At 38.2% G+C, this 24875-nt stretch overlaps 2 protein-coding genes across 16 annotated transcripts; both read right to left on the reverse strand.

Annotated features, from left to right (window-relative positions):
* Positions 1-1906: 1906 nt before the first annotated feature.
* On the reverse strand, positions 1907-13188 carry LOC107268672 (cilia- and flagella-associated protein 61). Of its 13 annotated transcripts, XM_025085912.1 has the most exons (19): positions 11438-11639; positions 10989-11318; positions 10852-10919; positions 10626-10756; positions 10400-10562; positions 9812-10074; positions 9492-9742; positions 9202-9418; positions 8814-9070; positions 8517-8711; positions 8321-8443; positions 8151-8260; positions 7919-8070; positions 7635-7842; positions 7403-7572; positions 6047-6124; positions 5787-5903; positions 2907-3086; positions 1907-2792 (listed from the first exon to the last, which is right to left on the reverse strand). In XM_025085912.1, the coding sequence occupies exons 1-19, from the start codon at positions 11542-11544 to the stop codon at positions 2718-2720; spliced, it is 3195 nt and encodes a 1064-aa protein (XP_024941680.1). In that variant the 5' UTR covers positions 11545-11639; the 3' UTR covers positions 1907-2717. The 13 variants fall into 13 exon arrangements, 11 of the variants coding, with proteins under 11 accessions (XP_024941680.1, XP_015597172.2, XP_024941681.1 ...); XM_015741686.2 differs by having other exon boundaries at positions 10400-10756; positions 11438-11641; XM_025085911.1 differs by lacking the exons at positions 1907-2792; positions 2907-3086 and adding exons at positions 3475-4686; positions 4765-4830 and having other exon boundaries at positions 10400-10756; positions 11438-13188.
* Positions 13189-18227: 5039 nt separating this feature from the next.
* LOC107268674 (protein TRC8 homolog) lies at positions 18228-24865 on the reverse strand. Of its 3 annotated transcripts, none has more exons than XM_015741691.2 (5): positions 24501-24864; positions 24091-24255; positions 23544-23962; positions 22414-22781; positions 18228-22290 (listed from the first exon to the last, which is right to left on the reverse strand). In XM_015741691.2, exons 3-5 carry the CDS (start codon positions 23836-23838, stop codon positions 20875-20877), a joined length of 2079 nt encoding a protein of 692 aa, XP_015597177.1. In that variant the 5' UTR covers positions 23839-23962; positions 24091-24255; positions 24501-24864; the 3' UTR covers positions 18228-20874. The 3 variants fall into 3 exon arrangements, with proteins under 3 accessions (XP_015597177.1, XP_015597176.1, XP_024941688.1); XM_015741690.2 differs by having other exon boundaries at positions 24376-24864; XM_025085920.1 differs by lacking the exon at positions 24091-24255 and having other exon boundaries at positions 24376-24865.
* Between the last annotated feature and the right edge of the window lie 10 nt (positions 24866-24875).

Consider the following 24875-nt stretch of genomic DNA (forward strand, 5'->3'; position numbering starts at 1 on the left):
TTGATCTCATACACACTATTTATACGGATAGGTATTGAAGATATGAATTAATAAATGATTAGAACTATTTAATACAAAAATTTTATAAGAATTACTCATGCTTTTGCACAATGAGTTTGTATAGTTCATACAATCGCTTACCTGCTTTAATCATAATCCAATTATCAGCTCTAGTCTATCTAGACTTTTATAAGCGAATAATATATAAAAAATTGTATTTTGTATTTTTAGTGATCTCTAAGCATGCAATACGTGCTCGTTTAATATTTCTTATGAAATTGTTAGCATATCAAATTTATTATTTTCTTCGTAGAATCTGAAGAGTTCATTTAGAATTAGATTCGGTAAAGTTTACGGTTTAACCTCAATTTGCACTAAGCCTTTTTTTCTGTAATTTAAATACTTTTTGAATGTTATTTGACTTCGTAGATTCACGTTTCAGATGTGATTTTGGGGTGTCTCCTTGTGGTTAATTAAGTCGAGAACATTTTAACGAGGGTGGAAACTTGCGCCTTGTCGGAAATGTCTCGCTTAACTTATTTACGAGCCTCAGAACGGATTAATTCGTACTTCACAGTAATTATGTATATAACGACCTGAAGGCCCGAGACGAAGGCAACAACTTCGTGGACAATTGTTAAATAACGTATTAATATCTGCCTGGGTCCACGTAACTTTTATTCATTTTCAACGATGCTAAAACTTTAAGTGACCTTCGTCGTGTGACTTGACAATACACCACGTCTCATTTATCTGGAACTTATTTTTCGGTAAATTAAATTCAATGAAATTGTATTCGAATCCTCGTAAAGTACTAAGTTATGGTAACTGATATACATATATGATAATTTATCATGACAGCCGAGATGGCACATTTCAAGTGGATTTTAATATGCCTAAAACACAACTTGTGTCACTTTCAATGTCTTAATCTTCATTTTTAAACAGTATCTGTGGTTTGGGAGACAACTTTCGTTGAGATAACAAATTTGATCTTCCATCTAAATTTACAATTTCTGTACACTGTTCGTCAACGATACCCTGGAGTAAGGACTATTGTCAACGACCTACCAGGCAGCATGAACACTCCAGGGCATCAAGAAATCTCACTGTACAGTTCGAATTCTTCTTTAAACATTCTCAGGCATCACGGTTTTGGACACATTGGCATCTTTCATATGATCCTTCAATGTCAACCAGAAATGCGAAATTCCACGTGCGCGACAATGTAATCCAATTTTTCGGCTGAAATGTTGAAGTCGATTGAAAATATGAAGCTTCGGATATAAAAAACAGAGTAACAGAATAGATCAGCATTTCCGATAGCAATATAACGACATGGCTGTGCGTAATGAAAAATTGTGTACTTATACTTTACACATATACAAATTTATACAGTATATAGACAAAAGTCATATTTATTTTATATTTTTCAGAAAGTTTACTAGAAGCAAGATCCTTAGAAAAATTATGACAGTTATATTAGTATAGGGTTCTAGAGAGAATCTGAAACTATACTAAGCATAAAGAATAGATAAGCATGAAAGAAGTGACAGTAACTGCAATGAAGAAAGTTCCACTTGGAAATATTTTGAAAACGAAAAACAATCGTGGTTTCTTGTTTGTTAGCTAAATAGTGAAATCAAATGACTCGAGTAGTGCGTCCTTTTTTTTACCTACAGATGTTAAAAGGAGAAGAAAACTGTTAACGTAATCCATTATTCCTCCATAAATTGGCCATAGAGCGCGCCAGTGAGTAACTGTTGCTATTCCGTAAGAGACGGTAACAAAGAAATGAACAAAGTGCCCTGTCACTGGTGAGAAAATTGTTTTTCACAAAAAGCACGCCAACGAAACGCACAGATAGTTAGATGTTAGTGAATTATAATAATTACACATATGGAAGTAATAAAAAAATGTGTTATTGATAAAAAATGACATAGTTTATAACTTTTTTGTTTGGATACACACAGGAAAATATAGTGGCTTCAAAAATGATGAATCCCAGCCGCTGGATATTTATAAAAGTATGCATCAACGTATAACCTGGCGATACAATTTTTATAAATACATAATCGGGAGTAATAAAAGAATGCAAATTTTTTAAATTTGCTGTACATAGTATTATTAATCTACGTTATATCTTTTTCATTTTATTTTCATAATTATTAGAAACGAATGTAAAATGAGATTGACAAGATGGCATTACACTTTTTGTTTGTTTAACACATACAATTCGTAATTGGCATATGTAAATTGACTATGTAAACTTAAGCAATAAGGTACATGTACACTATACGACACTAGTCTACAAAACAATTAATATTCAATAGTATTTTGATGTCGATGATATAGATACAATAGATTAATTCTGATATTGACTTTCTAAACATCCGAATATGTCACGTAGCATGGTGATTTGATCAAATATATATAACAGGCTACTATGAATACATCTACATAAAATAATGAAATTTCAACAATGATATTATATTATACAGGTAAATACGCATTTGATCTCTGTAATTTCGCTGAAATTTTCATCGCGAATTAAGGCACCCCGAGAAAGCGGGGATTGTTAAAGGCACAAAACAAAAGGCCTTTTAAATATCAGTATCAATGTTCTTTTTTTCTTGGCAATCAATTTGAAGGAATAAAAATTCGATTAATATTACCTATCAAAACGAAACTGTCATTAAGCTTATATTAATGGTCAATTAATTGTTGAAACCCAAATTTCCACCGAGCCCTTGTTCCTTTCTCCATTGGGCCAATCTGATGGCGTACCAACCCTGAAACAGAAACATTAAAAGTGATACGTTAATGCTTGAAAATGAAAAATTCAAATTCTATCCCATTAACTGTCAGATGTGTCTTTTAATAATCATTGAAGAAAAAGTACCAACCTGTACGTCTTCTTCGGACAATCCAGTTTCCGCCGCGAGAAGGACAACATCAGCTGTGTGAGGCGCACGTGGCGATCTATTGAACTGTTCCTGTAGTACAGCCTCCTGGTCCGTGGTTAAACGGATAATCCTCTGCTGGCCTCTAGGCGAAAGCTGTGGAGACACCGACTTCAGCATTGCCTAAAATTATAACGGATCGTATAAGCATTAACAAAAGTTCCAGCTTTATACATTACTGAAGTTCAGATTGCACAATAATAATCGATACTAGCATCAGTCAATAGGCAAGTATATATTACGACTCCTACACTGAAATACTCGACGGTTACCTTAATTAGCCCCGAGGATATATGTTAATTACAAATGAAATGTATGACAGCATTAAATTCCTAGGACCAAACGAAGCACCTTGTGTCCACGTGTCACCGATATTGCCCGGAAACGTGAATACGTAATAACTACGATACGAATATTGAATCGCCAAATAAACATTGAAAAATCAAATATATTTATTTCCTTCGTTGACTGTACCTCATGACGAGGTGTATGTATAACGTTATCAAAGTACCTTGTCACTTGTTTTCCGATACTTTTTCAAATTACTTCGCTGCAGCGTCTAGAGTCACGTCGGTGCGACTAGTGGTCTGCTCGTGAGAAACTCGTTCATTTATTGTCAAACTTTTCTGTGATCTGAAGGACGGCTTACGTGTAAATTTAGATCGACATTGATCCCAACAGACGTTGTGCTCGACGTATATCTTGGATCGGATTCAAAATCATTTTCAAAGCCGTTGCGGTACCATGACGTAATCGTGAAAGAGAATCAAAGTCAAGTAAACAAGGAATCCGCAGACTTCTCGCTGCACTTGCATTTTGTGATCGCGATCGCTGCTGCATAATGAAGATCGATGCACAATTTTCATTCGGGGTAATCATATAGGAAAGGAACTTCAAATTATTCGTGCTACTGTTTACTGTATTCGAACTACTTCGTCGTTCTTTTGTGGGCGATACTCTTATACAAAACTTTACTTTTTTGTCGTCCAGTGTCTATTACGCCTTGATTTTCATGGGCGTGAAACGTAATTTATGCTTTCCGCGACCTTCAGTTAGCGCGTGGGTTATATCATGTTGCTACACTGTGTTGAGGTTGACGCTGGAACAATCTTATGAAATGTGAACTTGACATATGGATTGGACTGCATACCAAGTAATGGATTATGCATCACCCGGAGAAGATTTTAGCATTGCTTACGTGCTTCATTGATCGAGATCAAATGGATTTTACGTGTTAAATGAACGAGACAGTGTTTACTGTTCGGAGAATAAAAATTCTGAACAAAAATTATGAAATGCGATTTATTTTAATTCGAGATAAAAATTATAAATAAAATGGATACGCTTGTTGTTTTATGTCGTTTTATGATAATCATTCATTGATTATTAAATAATGGACTGTCGAGACAGTGTTGACTGTTCGGAGAATAAAAATTCTGGAAAAAATTATGAAATACGATTTATTTTAATTCGAGATAAAAATTATAAATAAAATGAATATGCTTGTTGTTTTATGTCGTTTTATGATAATCACTTATTGATTATAAAATAATGGACTGTCCTCTATGCCACTTAACAAGTGTCGCAATTTTCGTGGGTTGCAGTACATGGGAAGTTGGTTTTCATAATATTGCAAAAAGTCAATCAAATTGTTTTCAAGTGTTTCTTGATACGGGGAACCCAGAAATTTCAATTTTATTATTTCGCGATCCTCTTTCGACATCTGCGAATAAAATGATAATTAAGAAGAGGAATAAAAACTTTAAATAAATTGGATGAAAAAGTAAGAAATTTCACTCACAGCTTCCCATTTTGATTTTATCAAAGCACGCAGACAGTCATCGATAAGCGAATTACCGTAAACTCCCTACGATTCGATAAAGGACATTATATGCAAATTAAATATACATATACCAGGTGGGTCATTTATATGGTGAGTAGGTCAATTATTTTGGAAACGAAGTCAAATATAAAAAAATTTTTCAGACAGAAGTTGTAGGGTTTCAAGGAAGACGGAAGATTCCGTTATTGAATTCCTTCCTGAATGCAGGCGTTAAGGTAATTCGGAGATCAACTTTTTATTTTTTTCAATGAGATGATGCAATTATTCTTCCGGAAATCAAAAGAGCATTCAATATTAATGATCCAAAATTGACAGGTGATGAGATGTTTTATAAATAAGAAAAAATATCTGTTCTAGGTAGCCTACATGTTTACCTGGGGCATATTGCGTACGCGAATTGAAGCGTAATTTGACTAGGGCCATTAGTTAGCTAAGGGCGTTAAAGATACCTGGCTTAAATTTCATGGCGTTTCGCACTCCACTAGGACTCGAATTCCTTGTAGAATGGGGTGAGAAGAGATAAGAGAGAGATGATAGTAGATAATAGATCCCAGGTAATGTAGAGAATGGATATTTATTCTTATTGTTTAAATATCTTACCACCTGTTAATTTTGGGTCATCAACGTACTTGTACTTCTAGACTAAAAATTGAATGCCCTTTCGATTTCCGGAAGAAAAATTGCATTATCCCACTAAAAAAATGAAAGTTGACCTTCGAATTACCTTAACGCCTGCATTCAGGAAGGAATTCAATGACGAAATCTTCCGTCTTCCTTGAAACCCTACAACTTCTGTCTGAAATATTTTCTTATATCTGGCTGCGTTTCCGAAAAAATCGACCAGGTCGGTATAAATGCCCCACCCTGTATATTCCAGTACTAAAATTCATGATTATTCAGTTAATGGACGTGAATCGAGTTCATGTTCTTTAATCCATATACTACTTGACGCTATTAGATAAAAACATTACACTGCTCACCGTATGCGACAACAGAGTAGCTCGATTTTGAACTTGAAGACCTTCAAATCTATCAAGAAATAGCGCAGTTGCCCACGGTTCACGAAAATAAGAATATAAGTCAGGCACCAAGGAATTCTAAAGTAAGAGCAGTATTGGTTAAACGACTTGGTGTAAAATGTGTTAACAACATGCTGATAAAAATTTATGAATAATAAACTACTAGTATTATTATTATACCAATAATGGACTTGCAAAGTGGATATTAATAATGTACATACTTGATACCGTAACTTCACGTCATTCAACATTGCATTATGCTTCCCATACAAAGATATGATATTGTGCATCTCGAAAGGCTATAAGAATAAATGTAATTCGTGTAGATACATTAGCTGCGTTAGCAGGATTTATAAGAAAATATCGGAACTGGACCAGGACTTGAGCCCGGGCGAGTCATTTTTGCATTATTGCTGGGCGGATGCTCTGACCAACTAAGCTACCCGGGGCCCCGTGGGACTGAATATTTTTCCGCGGGGATATAGGGGCCTTCAGAGGGTGCATGGGGATTTATAAGGGACCTCGCAGCGAACACTCCCAAACCTTTCTTTCTTTTGGCTTCTGACGCCACGGTAGAGAAAACTCGCGGAGAAATATCGCGTGAGAGAGCCCGGACCGGGAATCGAACCCGGGTCTTCCGCTTGCCAGTCGAACGCTCTGACCACTTGGCTATCCAGTACCCAGGTACTATTTAGTCTTGGAATAGTATATGAGGTCTAAGTAGGGGGCCCCCTATCCCTACACTTGAGAAATCATGACGAGGGGCGGGATACGACAGACGTTAGACAAAATATCGTCGTGCGTAGGGTAGGAGTGGGTTGGGGGGGGGGGCTCTTATCTAAACCCCATACAGGGCCCCGCCGGAGGTGTAGTCCCATGGGACCTGGATATGTCAGTGGTCAGAGCAATAATTTCTCACTTGTTGCCAAGTAATAATAAATTACAAGTACTTTGTACTTTTGGAGAAGTAAAATGAATTTAAAACAAAAATTGTTAGAGCATCCGTCCGGCTAAGCGGAAAACTCGAATTCGAGTCTCGATCCAGTTCCCGTATTTGTCCACCGATCCTACAAGAGCTTTAACAAGAATAACCAGGAATCCAATACCTTCTTACTGAGACACGTTATCGACTCGACTGTACTGAATTGATTAAGTCGCATTCGGAAGTAGCCAATGTCGGAACTCGGATGGCCGGTTATTAGAACGTCACCCTGTTGAAATATAAATTCACGCGTTCGTCATAGATGGCGGCCTTCTCGACGATTCCGGACACCAAGTAACTAACGTAGCTCTCCTGTCGCGCGAGAATTACGCGTGGTATTTTCCTTCCAGCTTTTCCCACGTAAAGATAATTGTAACCGCCGGGTACAGTGCAGGCAATTATTATCGGACGTCGAAATATCGGCAAACTCCTCGCGTCCTTGGATTCTTGTTTCTCTTCGTTCGCGTTCGCAGGACGAAACGGATCGACCAGGTTCTTCAGCACCTTCGCTAGCTTTTTCATAAAGTCTCAACGTCAATCTTTGACACTCGGATGGTCGTTACTTAAGATTAACTGCTCATCTTTTGTCACAGACCGTCTCGCCGACTTCGATCCGATTGTAGTATTTGTGCGACCAGCCCTCGGTGCCCAATTTTCTTGAATATTTCGTTATCGTACCAGCCGCGAAGATGAATGGATCGTTTGTCCTATATTCGGGATCGATAACCAGATGACCATCGAAAACCAGACCTGCCTTTGCGATGGCTAAAGAAATTTTGAAAAATTATATCACTTATTTTTCATACCCTCTCGCACTGCTACTATACCTTTGAATGTCTTCATGCATATGGTTTTTTCATTGAAATTGAGAAGCATGTCACAGGGGATTTTCTGAGTCTCCGTTTTTGTTTCGACTTTTAAGTATCTGATCAGCTTCTCCTTACCCACTTCTTCTACATCCCAATCAGTTATTTCCCAACCGGCTAATACGCTTGTTCCGGTTTCTTTAAGAGCGCCAATCACGGCTGCGTCCACCTTGTTAACAAATTTTTAATAAAAGTTCACTTCTGGTTTTCGAGGTTTTTTTTTTAATTTACATATCTTTTCATACTTCCACGTCGTATAAGAACGCTACGTCGTGATCTTCGCATATTTGTGAAAGTGGCTCGATCAAAGTGATCTTAGAGGCTTCTATACCGTATTCCAGTAATACATTCAGGACGCAGTAGCAATCGATATTGTGACCATATAAAACGATATATTCTATAAATAAAAATATAAATATTGGATAATGATTAGAAGTGAAAAATCATTATACCATTATAAGTATGATAAGAACTTACTTTCCGAGCCATCGTTTATCAAATGTTTGAACCTTTCGAAACAAATAGACGCTTCCTTATCGTCATTTATCATTAAACAATTTGACGGAATTTCAAAGTCCTTAAGCTCACTTAAAAAGTTATAAAATTAAATTTTTTCGTACGAACTAAAGTATTTATACGAAAAATACCCTCTTTTTTCTGCATCGATTTCCTCGGAAAACTTTGGTTTCTGATATTGAAGTCCGCCGGTCAGTATCAAATAGTCATAAGACAATGTACCCATATTCGCTATTGTTATATATTTATCCTTTCTATAATAAATTGTAAATTCTAGTATGGAGAGAAATCACACAAACTTCTAATAATATAATAAATTCATTATACCTATCAATTGAAATCATCGTTCCGTAAACAATATTCAGCCATGCTCTGGCAGTTATATGATTTCTATACTCGTAACAATAACGTCCTCTGAACGGTAGCATTTTGTATTCCAAAAAATTACGTTCCCGTTCGAAGGGTATTCCATTTACCGAAACAAGCGTAACGTTATTAAAATGCATGAAACAGGGATCCGACCTATACACACATATATACAAAGCAATTAAAAAAAAAAAAGAAAAATTCCTTAAAATATTTTTACTACAAATTTTTCGTATTTTTATAAATATACAAATATACCACATTGCAAGATGCTCGGCGATTGCAAGTCCACAGTCGGAGGCGCCAACAATAATAAATTTAGTATTGACATCACTTTTGGTCACCATTGACATTTGAGCAGTCATTAAAAATAAAGAAAACTTTTGTTCCGTCTTACGAAGTATGACGTCACTCGGAATATTATCTTCGTAATGGCCATACGTGTAATCGATCTGCTTACGAGGGTTAACAGGGATCATCACGTTTAAGCAGGATACTAAGGGATGAGTTCGAGTCTGAAAAGGAACACACCCTATTGATTGATCCTATAAGAACAGCCCTAACGACCAAGTAAAGGCGTGCTGAGAAAGATCCTTCGATGCGAATTAATTTAAAAGTATCGAACAGCTGCCAGAGCAATGCTTACCAAAGAGCTGGCCTCATTTTCATAAAGACGATAGTACACAACGGAGGTCGAGCTGAGTCTCATTAATTCTCGAAAAAAGAATCTGCGATCGACCGAAAATATTGGCATCAATACCCAGTGCAATAACCGTGCGTGAGCGTGCATGGATACGTTTGGAATTAGCACGTAATCCTCGACCACGTAACGGCTCCTTAAGTAATCAATATCATTTTCCAAACTGAAAATACGGGTACCGATTAGAAAAGCGTATTGCAATGAATTGATTAGGGGCTACGCCGATCCACGTTTACCAAAGAATGGCAAGACCGACTACCGATCCTTCCCACAAGAAAATGTAGGATTCCATCTGATCTCCCGAGCGCATACTGTCGTCAAAGTCCCTCAGGACAGCCTCTTTCTTGGGCATTCCGTCCAAAAACTCTAGGATATCGTTCCTATCGAAAGGCACTGCTTCCCTTGTTTTGAAACTTCCCAAAAATGTGCTGCGATGAGCGAGGTACAGCACCATTGGAAAATCCTTATTAAATCGTAGCGGCACTCTCTACTCGAATTAATTAGGTTACAGGTTGGACACGACTTACGCAATGATATTTGGCTGATTAAGAATTACCACGAAATGCTGAAGGAACGTAAACAAATGGTAGGTGGAGGGTATCAGCATCACACAGAAGTCTCTGTCTGGAAAACACTCGAATGCTGCTCCCAGGTAATCCGCTGCTCTTCTCTCGCCGATTTCCGGTGTCATGCTGAACAACTCCATGGTGAAGGCATTCGGTTCCCCGTAATATTTTGAAACTCCGACAGTTGTTTCGCAAGAGTCTGAAGCTTTGCTATCAGGCTTTTCTGCTTTGCCGCCCCAGCTCTTTCCTTTCGCTGAAAGACACCCGGTGTTTTGATGCGATAAAATGTACGACTAACCCAACGCTAAATTTTACATTGCCAGATGTAATGTAGCCGGAGGTAAAGTAAATGCTTTTTCATTGATTTTCCTTGATTTACAGTATTTTGGCAACGAAGCATTGGAAACGAGAAATTTTTTTGCGGGAACTCATGGCAAGAGTAAATATTGCCAATGCTATTTCCCTGAGGCTTAACGAATGGGTTTTCATTGATTTTCATTGACATACCACGCATTACAAACGATCCTTGGCAATGAGAAATTTGACTAAGGGAATGCAAGACGATTTTAATAATTTACTAGGAAGATCGGCAATCGTTGCAGCAAAAATGCTCTGTCGTAATTTCGATTCGAAATCATCGACAGACATTCGATGGTTTGATTCGTGGGGTTCATCGTTATCGTCATCTCTTCTCGACAAGCCGGAGTCAGTGGATTTAATTGAGACACTGTCTGGAGACTCCTGCATTGCCAAATTACTCGTATTTAAAACTCTGTATCGGAACACAATTTTGAATCTGTATACCTCCGACGTGTCACTACCATAGTCATCACTATTAGCATCATCCGGAGACGCGAGCACTTCGTTGCTCTGATTGATCGACACTTTCTTATGCATACCGTTGGAGCCGCTCGTTTTCTTAAAACTGTGTCGACCTGTTGATACATTTTGTTATAGAAAAAAATAAATAAATAAATTATCCCCGAAAATCCTAAAGAGATCAAACTAGACAAATAATGACAAAAGTAACCTCGCATTATACTGGGCCGTATGTTATGTTCGTTCGAAGCAATTTTTTCGACCTCTTCAAGTATCGAACTGTAAAACAATAAATTGATGAGAAAAATGAAAGAAAGAAAATGTCGATTTACAATTATTTTACTTTACCCAGCGTCCGGTAACTCTTGACTCTCTTTATGAAATAGAATCTCGCTCACTGTCTTGACTTTGTCGGGCATAACTATGACGTCCGACTCGTGAGGCTTTCTCAATCCACGATAAGGTCCCAATTCGAAATATTCATTGAGCACGTCGATATCGACTATTCTATTTAGACACAACACTCCCGTAGCCAGACCATCCACTTCCGCTACGATCAGCTGACGCATTCCATCGGGGTACCGCATCATTTCGCTTATATAATACTCCCCGTATATATCCTTTATGCGGTGAGAGTCGCGGTCAAGTATAGGCACTATGTCGTCGTTGTCTTCCTCGCTATTTAAACAGCATAGTAACTGGATATAGCATTAAACTGTTACCGCTCCGAGGTACAAAAACCAATACACACGTATCCCTTCTAGAAGAATCAATTAATCCACTAATAAATTCCTTACACTACTCGTCGTATTTTGAGCTTCGGACAGTGACTATGCCGAAAGCTGACATAGAGAGCCTGAATCCTGCGGCTATCGTGAAAACTTTTAGGTAAGATTCTGGTCATGTGCTTCTCAATCAAATCAACTATAATCCAAAGTCAAATCCAATAAAGACCATTTTGTTTAATCGATTAGCGTTCCATAGGGTTCTTCCTTTTACCTGGATCGACCCAGGGTGGCATCACGAGAATGACTTGATTGCAAAAAGTGGTGCGGGTAAAAACAAAGTCGAGCAGAGGCACGAAAAATTCGTCGTTATATCGGGTGTCCCAAACGAGAAGATGAACGAATAGCGTTTCCCTCTCGGTAAGACGTTCCATTCTTTTTGAAAAATTATAAGAGGGGACAGAAGGAAAAAAAAAGTATTACTCTCCTTAACGAATACCAGCTGTCTTTCTCAAAATGGATTACCCGTAATGCATCATTATCCAGCTGAGCCAGTCGTATGATGATATTGACGGCACGTTCGGGTAGGTACATAAGCTTATACTGGAAACTAATTCATCCTTCTCGTTTACTTGCCCCAGGCTCAGACACGATATTTCACTAGGTATAACCTCGAGTCAATGTCTTCACGGAGGTGGGTACCTCCATGTTAGGTTTTATATATATATATACATACATACACGTCTGTACATAAATCCAAGAAGACTTACTGTATACGACCAGGATTCACGTCGCCGAACATGTCGTACGTTTTCATGCGCACCAGTTGGCCGATCCTGGGTAGATCGGAGTGCACGACACGTCGGCAACCGACTATCGCAGGCTTCTCCGTCAGCTCTCTGTCGCGGTTATGTACTAACAATTCCGTTTCGTTCAGCCACATCGTGTACGTCCTGAGGATCGTCGACGTGGCCGATAACGCTGTATTTACAAATCTGACGCAAGCAAACCTGACGTTCTCTGTCCGCCTAAGAACTTTTGACAAGACTGATCGCAAAAAATATTGGAAAAAAATTGAATATCGAAATCCCGTAGCTTGCTAAGACGCTACCTTGAGCTTTCATGTAAATAAGATCAGATCGTACAGGTAGCCTCAAGACTACTCTGGAGAAAGATATTTGTATTGCGCCTTATACCAGTCACGAGGTACCACAGCGCTGACCTTCCATTATGCATTTCTCCTATACCCCTGCGTCCATATACCACGGGTACAAGTTGAGAAGAAAAAGAAAAGCTTGAAAGCAAAACACTTGATTATGTAACATCCGGCTATCCATCCGTTTGATAATTCCATTTGGATGAATTCTTTTTCAAGAGTGACAGTGACGTAAATCACCTTCACGTAGAACCAACCGATTCGACATTATGAATTTTAGCGATGATAGCACACACACAATAATTCCATCTCCTAGGCTTAATAACGAAAAAATAAAATGACGAGATTATGTATACCAACCGGTGGAATAAATAAACAAACCGTCTAGATTGTGGAACAGGCTCAAGTAAGTGGGCGTGAACTTTTGGAAAGGAACGTTATACGTAAGAAATTTTTCGTCTAGCGATACGCCAGTAACTGACCTATCCTTCTTTAGACAAACGCAAGATTTGGCACAGCGACCCACGCATTATTTTGGATGATGACAAAATGGCAATTCGCGCCTCCATACAAGGACACGGTTAAATCAACAGCGTAAGTAAAGAGACAACCAAGCCGACCTAACCAACTCAAAGCGGCTCTTTGTTTTTGCTAATATGGCGCGGATTCTTACCGACTTATGTTAGACTCTACTGTGCGTTCACCCAGCAAGCTCGTGTAGTCCACGTAAGGAAATTTACGCACTAGCTTGCCGCCTCTCTTGCTACTCGAAGTAATAATAGGTTCCCTCGAACAGGATCGCAACCACTGACTGACCTCGTAATGCACAATTGACCAAGAGTAATAATAATAATTGCCAGTCAAGAAATCTATGTCAATACTGTCAAGATTTACATTTCGTATCGCGCTAGAATTACCGACTATGGATATAGCAGACGCAGATCATACCGTCAATTGGCTCCCGTCGATGCTCCAACTGACAGCGAACAAATTTCTACCTGTCGGTACGTCGCTTCGAATAAATCCACAAGGAGTCCGTAGCCCTCTAGTCCGAGGGAAGGCTTTGCGGCCAGAGTGCAAACCGTATAGTTACTCTGGTACATCGTGTACCTACGTGTGTGTTTCTAGAGTCCACGAAGGAGACGGTGAGAGTAAGTCCAGACTGAGGCATTGGCCGTGCCAGACTAACTAAATAAACTTCTATTGGCGTTCGTAAAGTCGAGTAAATCTCAAGTAGACTTTCCGAACTGGTATGTGACTTGTCATAACACGGTTTTTATGAAAAATTCACTGACTCAAAGAAATCCTTCTAGCCGTGTATGTTCTACTGGGATGGATCTAACAAAAGCGTCTTGTAATGTAATTTTTTCAATTTGTTTGTCCTCTGCCTGTTACGTAAGATCAGATGGAAAGTCTCTATACAAGGATATTATCTACGTGCATTTGCGCACGTTAATGCTTTAGGAATCGTGACTGCTCGGTGGGAATAAACTCCACCTGTGTGCACCGTTTAGTCTTGCAACTAAATAGAGGTTAGGTACGTACTTTTGAAGAGAGAAGCGGAGAAGAATAAAATAAGGTATGGAAATTTCAAGAGAAGGAACGCGGGATTGAGACGCATTGAGTTACGAATGAAAGTGTCACTTTTATGTCACTTAGTTTCACGCTTTATTTGTCTCGCCGACCAATGACAGGCGGCCGTTCGACATACCAGTTAGTTTCGCATCTAAACGACAACTGGTTGTCGCGACGAAACTGACAGATACGAATGTTCGTCAACTGTCAAAGGACTGAAATTTCAATGTTATTTTGTTGAGACTTTCTCGCAACTTTATCTCCGTCGAATTCGACGTCGTTTAAAATATTCAGAGTTTAAAAAATCGACGATCAGTCTGAAAACGTTTAGGATGACATTTTTATGATTTTAATCATTATTGAAATACAGCTACGCGATACGTTAGTTAGCATCCGTTCATAGCCATCGAGGAACTCGCTGGTACCTTTCTCCCGGAACTCGAAAGTTTGCAGCTAAATTTCGACAAGCAAGAAAGTCGGGAAACACGACGCCTCGACCAGCACGCGACTCAAGGACGATCCTATCTCCATTGGAGTCGCCACAGGATGGAATTTCGTACGTAGCAATTCCGTCGCCAATTCCGCGCGAGAATACACTTATTGTTAGTGCTCGGCTAACTACGCACTAGTTACGTAACTAGGCGTACTGACTTATATATTAAATGACTCAAGTGAGAAGTCACTGTGGCTCGATTGTTCCTCGTTACCACGCTAATTGCCCGTGACTTAATATTTGCCATTACGAATACGGGGTCCCCTCTTGCTAATCGTAGCTAATCACACCAATAGCGGAAATTACGTTTCATTTCCGATCTGTGCCAAAAGACTTTCGTTCGCAGGTAAATGCAACTTTTTTTTGCCAAACAAAAATTTTCCTTCCTCCATAAAAACTGGTAACAACGAAATAAAAAAGTATTTGCCAACCGTGGGAAAACCAGGTACACCTGTACACATAGAACCGCGCTGATATCCGCGAAATGGTAGATACCAGTTTTTAAATAAATCATCTAAATTGACAAACAAAATAAACTCATCTTTTACCTATATACTTGAGTCCCAATTATTGCAGATAATAATTTCAAACCGTTTGTCCGACACAGTCATTCCAAAAAATTAATGCACCAACTTGGTTCCATTATCAAAATCAAAGGGACCAACTAACTTTAATCGATGCATCAGTCGTATACCCATGAGCCCGTTTTCAGAATTCGCACTTAAAGTCACTGGCAGAGTCGCTTTTAGTTAAAAATCACGAAAAAATAATTTAAAAGCGCCCTATTAGCACTAAAAGCGAGTTCTGAATACGGGCTGTAATCCCTTACAACATCGATACTCTGGTCAACGTTTAAAAATAAAATAAAAAAAATATACTAATCTATATTTAGAAGTCCCTTTGGACATGGCAATCTAGTACAATAAATGCACGTGACAATGCACCTCATGAAATGACTACTCTTTCCAAACTGTTCAACCTTACACAATACTCAGATCTCGGAAGTCCCACTCGTAACTAACAGACTACATACTATAAATGTAACGTTCACAGACTTAGTGTCGAGATTTGTTTAACCCTTTTTTTGTCTCGAGTGCAAAGCTCCTTTGCGGAAGCTATTCGTACTAGTGGATGTTATCCGGAATTGTACAGTATTGCAGGCGCAACGCGTGACGTCGCAATGACGAATGAAAATTACGTACGGAAAACGCAGGGTAATAACGTTTTTTTTTTCAATTTTCTATATTACTACATTCAACCAATGACCACGTACTAAATCGATCCTTTCGACTTTTATCGAGAAATACAAAAAAATAATGAAAAACATGATAAAATCGATTCACCCTGCACGGGCCAATTATAAATTATAATTAATAAAAAAAAAAGCTTTCACCCATGAAATTACTATACCTTCCGTTAAGTCTCCACGTCTCAGCACTTCTCTTATATTTTCCGTCTCTACCGTTACTACGGTCTACGAGTTCTGCGAGTTAAATTTCTTTTCTGACCGTGACGATCTAGCTAGGCATAATTATTGTCAGGTAAAAAGTCGGCCCAACAGACGTCAACCCTTTTACACTCCAGCTTCTAATTATCCTGGCAGAAATCCAACCACTGATTACCGTGGGCCCGAACGCCCTGAAAGAAACTACCGTGCGACGTTAAAACGAGTGTTTTATTAATAACCGCAAGAAACACGGAAGGAAGCGCCGCCGCGTGTCGCGACGCAGTTGTGTTTCGAAATTAACCTACACCTTGTTTTGCCAGCTGCCTGGCCGATCTTTTTACTTGTTGCCCGGAGTCGAAGGGACTTTTTTATTATCCGGTTAACCTCGTCCAACACGAGAAAGATTAACGTGCTAAAAAGGAACGCACGATACGTAACACAACATAACCTTAAGGATCCTTATCTTTACAGCAAGTCAGTGAATAGATAATACTAGTTAAATCCCGAAAGGTATCAGTGAGAAAGTAAATCGATACTCGTTAACTATTTCTTTACGTGAGCCAGCCGGATAATAATACCAGCTGCTACAAGGCGAATGGCGGTTGATGTCGATTATGGTTGTTCAAAAAAAAGAATCATGCTTATGTATAATATAAGATGCAACGATCGGCTGCTTATCGAGCAATGGTAATACCTCGTATCTGAAATTAGATCCCGGACCGTTTAATACAGTAATTCATAAGCGTCTTAGAACTTTCGCATCGTAGACGCCGGTAATTTATACCTAATGGCTTGTCAGGCTCACGTAGTTACCAGCCGTAATTTACATTTTCGAATGATCGCCCGTCGACATAGCCGCTCGTGAATCAACGCTATCCATTCAGCCCGCGCATATATACGAACCGAGCAAGGAAACTTTTTGGTTGCGCGTAAATCAAGGGAGCGCGGCGTTCGAATTTTTTGTTTGTCCATCGATAAATTTCTTAAGCATCACTCCTTCGGCACTTACCATTAATGTAAAAGGAGCCTAATATTCTTGCGATACCATCTTAACAAAAAAAATTCCTGTTGGACGTCGTCAAATTATTCGTTTTTTAAAATGCGTTCGCAAAACCTATATAATAGGTTCCTCGATCGAGAAAAAATACCTTACGCGTATACTGACCTTTATGTTTTTTTTTTCTTTCAACAAACAAACTCGATCAAGACACAAGATTCTTCTGTAAAATGGTGTCTGAGAGTGATGACGCTTCTTTCTCAGTCGGACGTCCACGCTATACGGCAAACCGCACTCAACTGGGATCAGACTTTCCGAGATCGAACGAAACATCGTGAGCGGGATGTGAGAGAAGTGGAAGTGCGAGAGAGAGAGTGAAATACGGTGTAAGAAGGAGGGAGGGAGGGGAAGAGAGAGAGAGAGAGAGAGAGAGAGAAGGCAAGAGAGAACGTAACACAAGAGGGCGAAAGAACGTCACGAAAAGAAGAGAATGCCGCGTGCGCAGCAAAGCGATCATAAAGTTTCGTAGGTTGATCCAAACAAAACGTAGATCTGACTATAAACGGGTAGAATTGAAAAAGACAGCAGGTGGAAACGTGAAAATGCGACGTGACGCATGACAAAGCAATGCGCGAGCAGGAATAAGGAATGAAGTGTATGTACGTACAGTGACGGATACCTATACCGTGGGAAAAGTGAAATATTTTTACGCGAAATCGCCTGTATCGCCTTACGGAGAAAGTGCGCGATCCTGACTGAAGAATTATTATACTTTACGGAAGTCTACTGCTCGCGATCGAACGCGAAAACGGCGTTCTGCTTTTGCCTTTGCATTATCTGATCAACCTTACATCGTTATAGGTGGCGTGCACCTATTTATTTACTCGGCGACTATAATACTTAATGAATGTAAATCAGTTGATTAATGTGAGTATTGAAGGTGTCAAAGGTGTCCCACTAATTTTTCAGGATTGATTACGTCACATCCTACTTGTCGTTAAATTCATGCAATTGCACTAAAACCACAGCGCACGCACGCCCTGGATTGACTGAAGTCATCGAGTCAAGAGACGACACGAATATTGACCCGTGAAAAATAAAAGAAAAATTTAGCCTATGCTCGTCGGGTAACTTCTCATAAGGCGATACATATGTAGGTAGTGTTACTGGCTTTGAATACTTGGTGGAATCGAATCTCTTTGAAAATATAACGTTTATTGAATATTTTTGTTGCTTTTTCATTCTTCTATTAGTAAAATATGATATCGTCATTAAAACATTTACTTATGGAATAATTAGTTTTAACTTACAGTAAGTGTATCAGAGAGACGTACCAGAGTCCCAGGCCTCTCATGATTACATATACGCTTTTGGAAATAATTAAGATATACGTGTCAACTTTTATCATGTTTTGATCGATACTCCAAAATTGGTCATATCGGATACGATGCTTGTTATTGAAGTTTGCGTTGCACATATTTCTTTACTATTTCCTTGAATTATACATTTTTGAGCTTGCTTGCACCTTCTTAATTAGTTCAAGATCCCGTAGACCTTTGACCATTTACGACCCTGTCATAAATTATTTTTTAAATTATATCACTATTTTATTTCAACCCCACACGTTACTCCTATCCGGATTCAATAAATCTTCACCCGGTTGGTGCATCGATGTAAAATTAATTTTTACAATGCATCATCTTTTTCATGCTCACTCAGACAGCGTGTTACGTTAGATGGATACGGTAATTTTGACAGTAGACCAGTTTTTTTCTTTCTTTTTTTTTGGAACATTACTTTTGATTTCAAGCTCACAGTATCCATCCGGGTAGATGTTGTTATTTGAACATAGTTATTTTTTCAACATAAAATAAGTCATACGAAATTAATTACTCTTTCATTTACAATCGATATATACATCATTTCCAAATAATCTACGCGAAGTGGAAAACAGATTGATCCTTCGTATACCACTGTTTCTGATAACAGGTAAACTTTTTTTTCGATCACTTTTGCTGACTCGAACATTAAAATGATAGTCTTGCGCCATCCGTTCAGTTGCTACGAGGATTTGAACCCCATTTGAAACGCACGTTATTTCTATTCGCCGTTTGGGCGAAAACGGAATGCAATGTTTATAAGAAAAAATGTACAGCCTCTCCATTATCATTTCTCGATAAATCTTTTTTTACATATTCTACTTTAAATAAACCCTTACCTAGTCTGGAATTAATAATCGGTTACGTGCTATTATAGACGGTTGCAATAGTTATTTAGAAAATTATTATAATCAATGTATTTTCTGAAATCGTTTTTCTTCGATATCGAGATTTTAGAAGACGGGAAATTTTTGCACTTTGTAGTTACGCAATTTCGTCCGTTACAATAGTATCGCCGGTATATGACAACAAAAATTATTTGAGGAAACCAAAGAGTACCTTCTAACCTCAAAAATGAAATATCGCAATGTATATGAATGTAATAATAAATTCTGATGCAAACGGAGTGCGCGCTGATTTTTTCAAGCTACACTTGCATGATACTTTTTTGCGATATAATTGACAAATGAAGGTGCCAGGTGGCATGCATTTTTTTTACCGTGAAAGATACTTTTGCCAAAATTTTTACATGCATCTCACTTCTTTACTTTGCAATTACTCTTTACGAAAATGCCATTTCAGTAATTTTAACACTCACACAAATCTCCGTGCACTCGAGTTCGATAGATAATGCATCAATGCCGTGTATTTTACGAATTTTTGATTGGAAGTTCCAGATGGCCGTTCGTAATCCCCAGTTAGCTGCACGGCATTTTTTAACGAAGTTTAAGTAGCGCCCTTATCGAATATTAGCGCAATAAGTATTAAGTACGATTTTATGAAACACTCATACGTAACATAGAAGAAAATCGAGTAGACGAAAAAAAAAAACCTTTTGATTTGCGTGACAACCGAAATCAATTCGATCAATTTTATAAGGCGAGTGATCGGATGATTAAGTAAATTTAAATTTTTGTATCCATTCACTATGAATAATTTCAAAGCGATACGTGCATTTAAAAGAGAAAAATTCCCATTATTCTCGTAATATTATATGTAAATAACTCATTACGTTATTTTATACGGAAGATACTTGAAGTATCTTCTTTGAAAAAATTATGGAAGCATAAAAAAATATACTTTTGAAAAATCTTACATTAACGTAAAACGCAACATACATTGCCATAGTATTGAAGATATTTGTACATAAAATTTTGAATACACTTGTATGCGTCCGGCAGACGTCACAAACAGAATATAGATGGATACACAAATTTAGGTGGGGGAAAAAAAAAATATAAAACAATTTAAATATTAATACCAGATATGCTGCTTAACCAACAAAAAAATGGAAGGCTGATACGAAAAATTGATCGAATGCATCGATAATTCCTTTGCATTCCACAGCAAAAATAAGCGTAATTTTGTTAACTCATGAAAAAACAGAGTTCATTCACAAAGTGAGCAATGGCATTCAAAGATTAAATATATATATATATATAACAAGAACCCGCATATAGTGGAATTAAAAAATATCTACTTAAGTCTCTGTGAAACACACAGAAGCGTGTGCTCTCATAGGCGTGATATTCTGGACCATTGCGGCAGATTGTTTTCAAATTCGTCAGGAATCAACGATTTTGAAATAATGCAGTACCACCAAATCGCTAAAACTTTTTGAGCGACCAGACGAAGCTACGAATTTAAACGAGAATCTGGAGATCAATCCCTTAATAATTAAAGTTCATATACGTAACAATTTATTTATATATCATTATATCACAATGTAGCTACGTTCGACTTCACCTATCATCGTTAAGCTGTTCCGCATATTGCATGTAATTAGGTGAGTCTAAACGATTCGGCTGGATCTCACGATTCTGTCGCGCATCATCATTCTGCCCAGGAAGTAAGGGATTCTCCTCGTTGCTTCTCTCCTGCTCGGTGCCGGAAGCGACACTGTCTTTATTCGCGTTGGGATTCTCGACCTTATACAAAATGTCATGGCAAAGAGGACAACGGTCCTGAACGTAGAGCCACTTGCGCAAGCACACGCTATGGAAGTAGTGATTGCATCTAGTTATCTTGGCGTTTTGCATCTCCTGATAGCAGATGGCACAAACATCATCGAGACTTCGAAGCTGGTCGACCTTTGCTTCCGGTAAGGAATTTATCTTGTTCACAGCTGTTCTGCGCTTCATAAAGACGCTCCAACCAGCTTTGGCTTCGCACCAGATATTGAAGTATGCGTGGATGCACATCATAAATGCGCGTATAGCGCCACCGGATTCGAAGACTAGTATCCAGAATCCATTGAAGAATAGGAAGATGCCAAAGGCGAAATCTACTGTGTTACCAAACGATCTTATGTAGTATACGTAGTCATCGAGTTGTTCCCAAAATGCACTGCGATACGCGTCGAATAGAAACAGTGAATAGATTGCTAATGATACTAGCACCTTGACGATGACTTCGATACTGAATACGGATACAGCGAGCAACCATGTGCTCACGGTCGACTGGGACCAGAGAAAGACGAGAAGAGATACCGGAAATAGAATGAGGAAGGCGCAAACTGAGAGAGCACGAATATGCCTGTGAAGAGCAGGATTGTGCGACGCGCTCAGCGACATTAGAAGCGGATTTACGATGTTATGAACGAAATGCAACACCGCCGTGCAGAGAAGGCAGAAATTACGACAGAGTCGAACTAGACGCTTCTCTCTGTCGAGACCAGTTAAACCTGTCTGAAGAGCGAGGATATAAAACAATATGGCGGATACAGTTCCAATACTTTTTTCACCATCTTCGGTAAGTAGCACCCATTGAAAGAAGCAGCCTATGTAGTGACAGATAAGTGAGACTATGCTTGTCATACCAAGAACCGCGATCAACGTCTCACAACCGTTGACCAAGAGGGTTTTAATCATGTCGTAATAAGTGAACGTCTCTTCGCCATAGTGAGTCCCTAATATCTGAATTACTTGCTCGCCTAAGCGAAGCATCCAAAACGTACGGAACACTAACGGAACGTTCAGCCGGCTCCACTCGGTTTCAGCGAGTGCTGAAAGACCGTAGTTACTTATAAAGTTACGCGCATGCTGATAACCTAGGTAGATTGTCTTCAACATAGTGACGCCGTTGTACCAGATAACAAACTTTGATACGGCTAAAGGAAGTAACGTGGCGAATACCGGTGCGTGATACAGAACGGAAGTCTGAAAGAAAATAATCACAGGTATATACTTCATTTAACACAGACAGCAAATTATGTTGTGGTGATAATAGAAAAATTCAAACGTCAACTTGCGACGTTTGTAATTTATAAATGTAATGATTACCGGTAGCGGATGGATTCCAAGTATTGACGGCGCCATAAAGCTGACAACCAGAAGTTTCTGAATTATGGCATATCTTGGAGCCAGATGTACGTAACAGAATATGCTGGCTAACATACATTGCAGTATATAATTCTCAACTACCACTAATCCAGGACCGTAGTTCATGACTTGCGTGAAATTCAAGCCCAGTATGTCATCGAGTATGCTGGTAGCTGTTTCGTGGGAGCTTCCGTATAAAATTATAGCTTTCATTGTGCTGACGTTCGACCAATACGAAATGAATATCACTACTATGGATATCAGGTACAAGTAGACTATGATAAGGTGCTTCGTCCATAACATAAAAGCACATAGCGCTGCCGCAGAGCCTGAAATGTATATGGAAATATTTCGTTAGGTTACCGTTTATCATTAATATTTTGAATAAAACTTTGTAAATAAACGATAAACTTAATGACGAAGATAATCTGGAATATCGTGTTATTAATGATATGGAACATTCATTTTATGGCTGTACGCTCGAAGCTGCACATGCCCTTGATTAATGAAACAATGACCCCAGAAATTAAAACGACTCTTTTAAAGAATGCAAATACTGTTATATGTAATCGAGCAAATGTATTTCATTTAAGCAATATTGTAGTACAATTTTAGAGTAATACTTTTTATATTCGTATTATCCGAGAATTTGTTAAATCTATAATAAAAATATATTGTCCCAAAAAATTACGAGACATCATCCAAGCACATTATATGGCAGAAAGTGAAATTACAAAAAACAATTAAAATAGCAAGTGAAATTGAATTGTATACACATATTTGAGTGATCGTATAAGGAAAAACGAAATTATATATGAAAATAATCACCGTGTACGTTTTACATAACACATGAAGTCTTCGAAACTTCATCGAAAAATCTATTTAGAGTAAACTGATAGTGACCGAATAAATTAAAGGATGTATCTATGAAAATGGATATATTATAATAGTGCACCTTATTGAGAGACAATATTTTCTCTATAAAGTAAGTTACATCAATCAATGTAATATAAAATAAATAGATATGAACAAAATATAAGATAGAAAAGTAATAAATCTGACACATATGGCTGTGTGATTATAAAACTCACCTATGCAGCAAGCACTCAGCTTAAGGATCATCAATAAATATGTTTGGTAGAAATATTGATTAAAATTGAAGAGTTGCATTAGAAATGGTTCGGAGGAAACACTAACAAAGGAATCAACAATAGTGTCTGGAGCATCCATTCCTATAAATCGATGTTCTGTATTTTTCAATGTCACGGTTTCTCCTGTAGGAAGGTCTAAGCCAATTCTAAGCAGTTCATCAATGATAAATAAGGGAGGCACCCTCATTATGACATCCGCAAAATTTAGAGCCATCGTGTGTCTTGATGCTGACATTTCTCAAATCATTTAGTTATTTACAGTTCGAGCTGCAGCATAAAATACTTTTACGGCACCATAGGAGGTATTGTTTTTATATGTTGTTGATTAGTTTCGCTTTAAGAACCATTAGATACAGCTCCTTTAACATTAAAATACTTGTGTTATTATATCATGTGTATTGTTATAGCAAAGAAAAATACATTTTATAATTGTAAAAGTCATGAATTTGATTTCTACATATTAAGCTTTAATGACATTGCATTTTACCTCATTATTGTTGCATCAGGCAATGCTGAAATTGGATTGTAAACTTTTTGGAAACGTAATTGTTGGAAACTCCTTTCCCTTTAAATTTTCTTATTCTTCTTGACTGCCAGTGATTTCTTATCAATGGTAAATAAGAGCAACTCGAGCATAACTAGTATTCGAAAACTGTAAGATCACAGCAGTCAACTTATGCAAAAATGTAGAATCACAAGTCATGCTTATGAAGATATTGTAAAATATTTTATATTTGCACTCAAAACTGAATAATCCTCAATGACAACTTACTTGAAATGCACACAGGTCAAGTACTTATATCCAAAACCAAGGAACACACGTACAATGCAAAACAGATGACAGCTGTCACTCCTAAAGATTTTTATCACCCTCAAACTTTTAATTTTAGGCTGTACCTTTAAAAAGCTAATTCACACTTGCAACTTTCTGTGGAACGATGTTGTTCTCAAGGTTGTTGAAACGTCTCCTTCAATCATGTACAATTTAAGTCCGTTCGCCAAATTTTATCTAGTCATTGAACTGTACTTTATGCTTCTTCTAAACTAATCAGTAACAGGTTGAACCAGTCGTTCTTGTGAAAGATATTCTTGGAGGAGTTCCCGGTCTCGCAGCAATAACCGTTTTCGTACCTTTACACCACCATCTCTGACTCAAGTAAGACTACAATTTACAAGCGATGCTTTCCAAGTTTACGTTTTATGGGTCTTCCACAGTCTTCCACAGCAAAGGCAGAAGGCAGCGAGCAACAAAGCAGCGACCACTGGCACATC

The sequence above is a fragment of the Cephus cinctus genome, unplaced genomic scaffold (genome assembly GCF_000341935.2).
Source record: "Cephus cinctus unplaced genomic scaffold, Ccin1 Ccin1_scaffold0577, whole genome shotgun sequence".
NCBI classification, from domain to species: Eukaryota; Metazoa; Arthropoda; class Insecta; order Hymenoptera; family Cephidae; genus Cephus; species Cephus cinctus.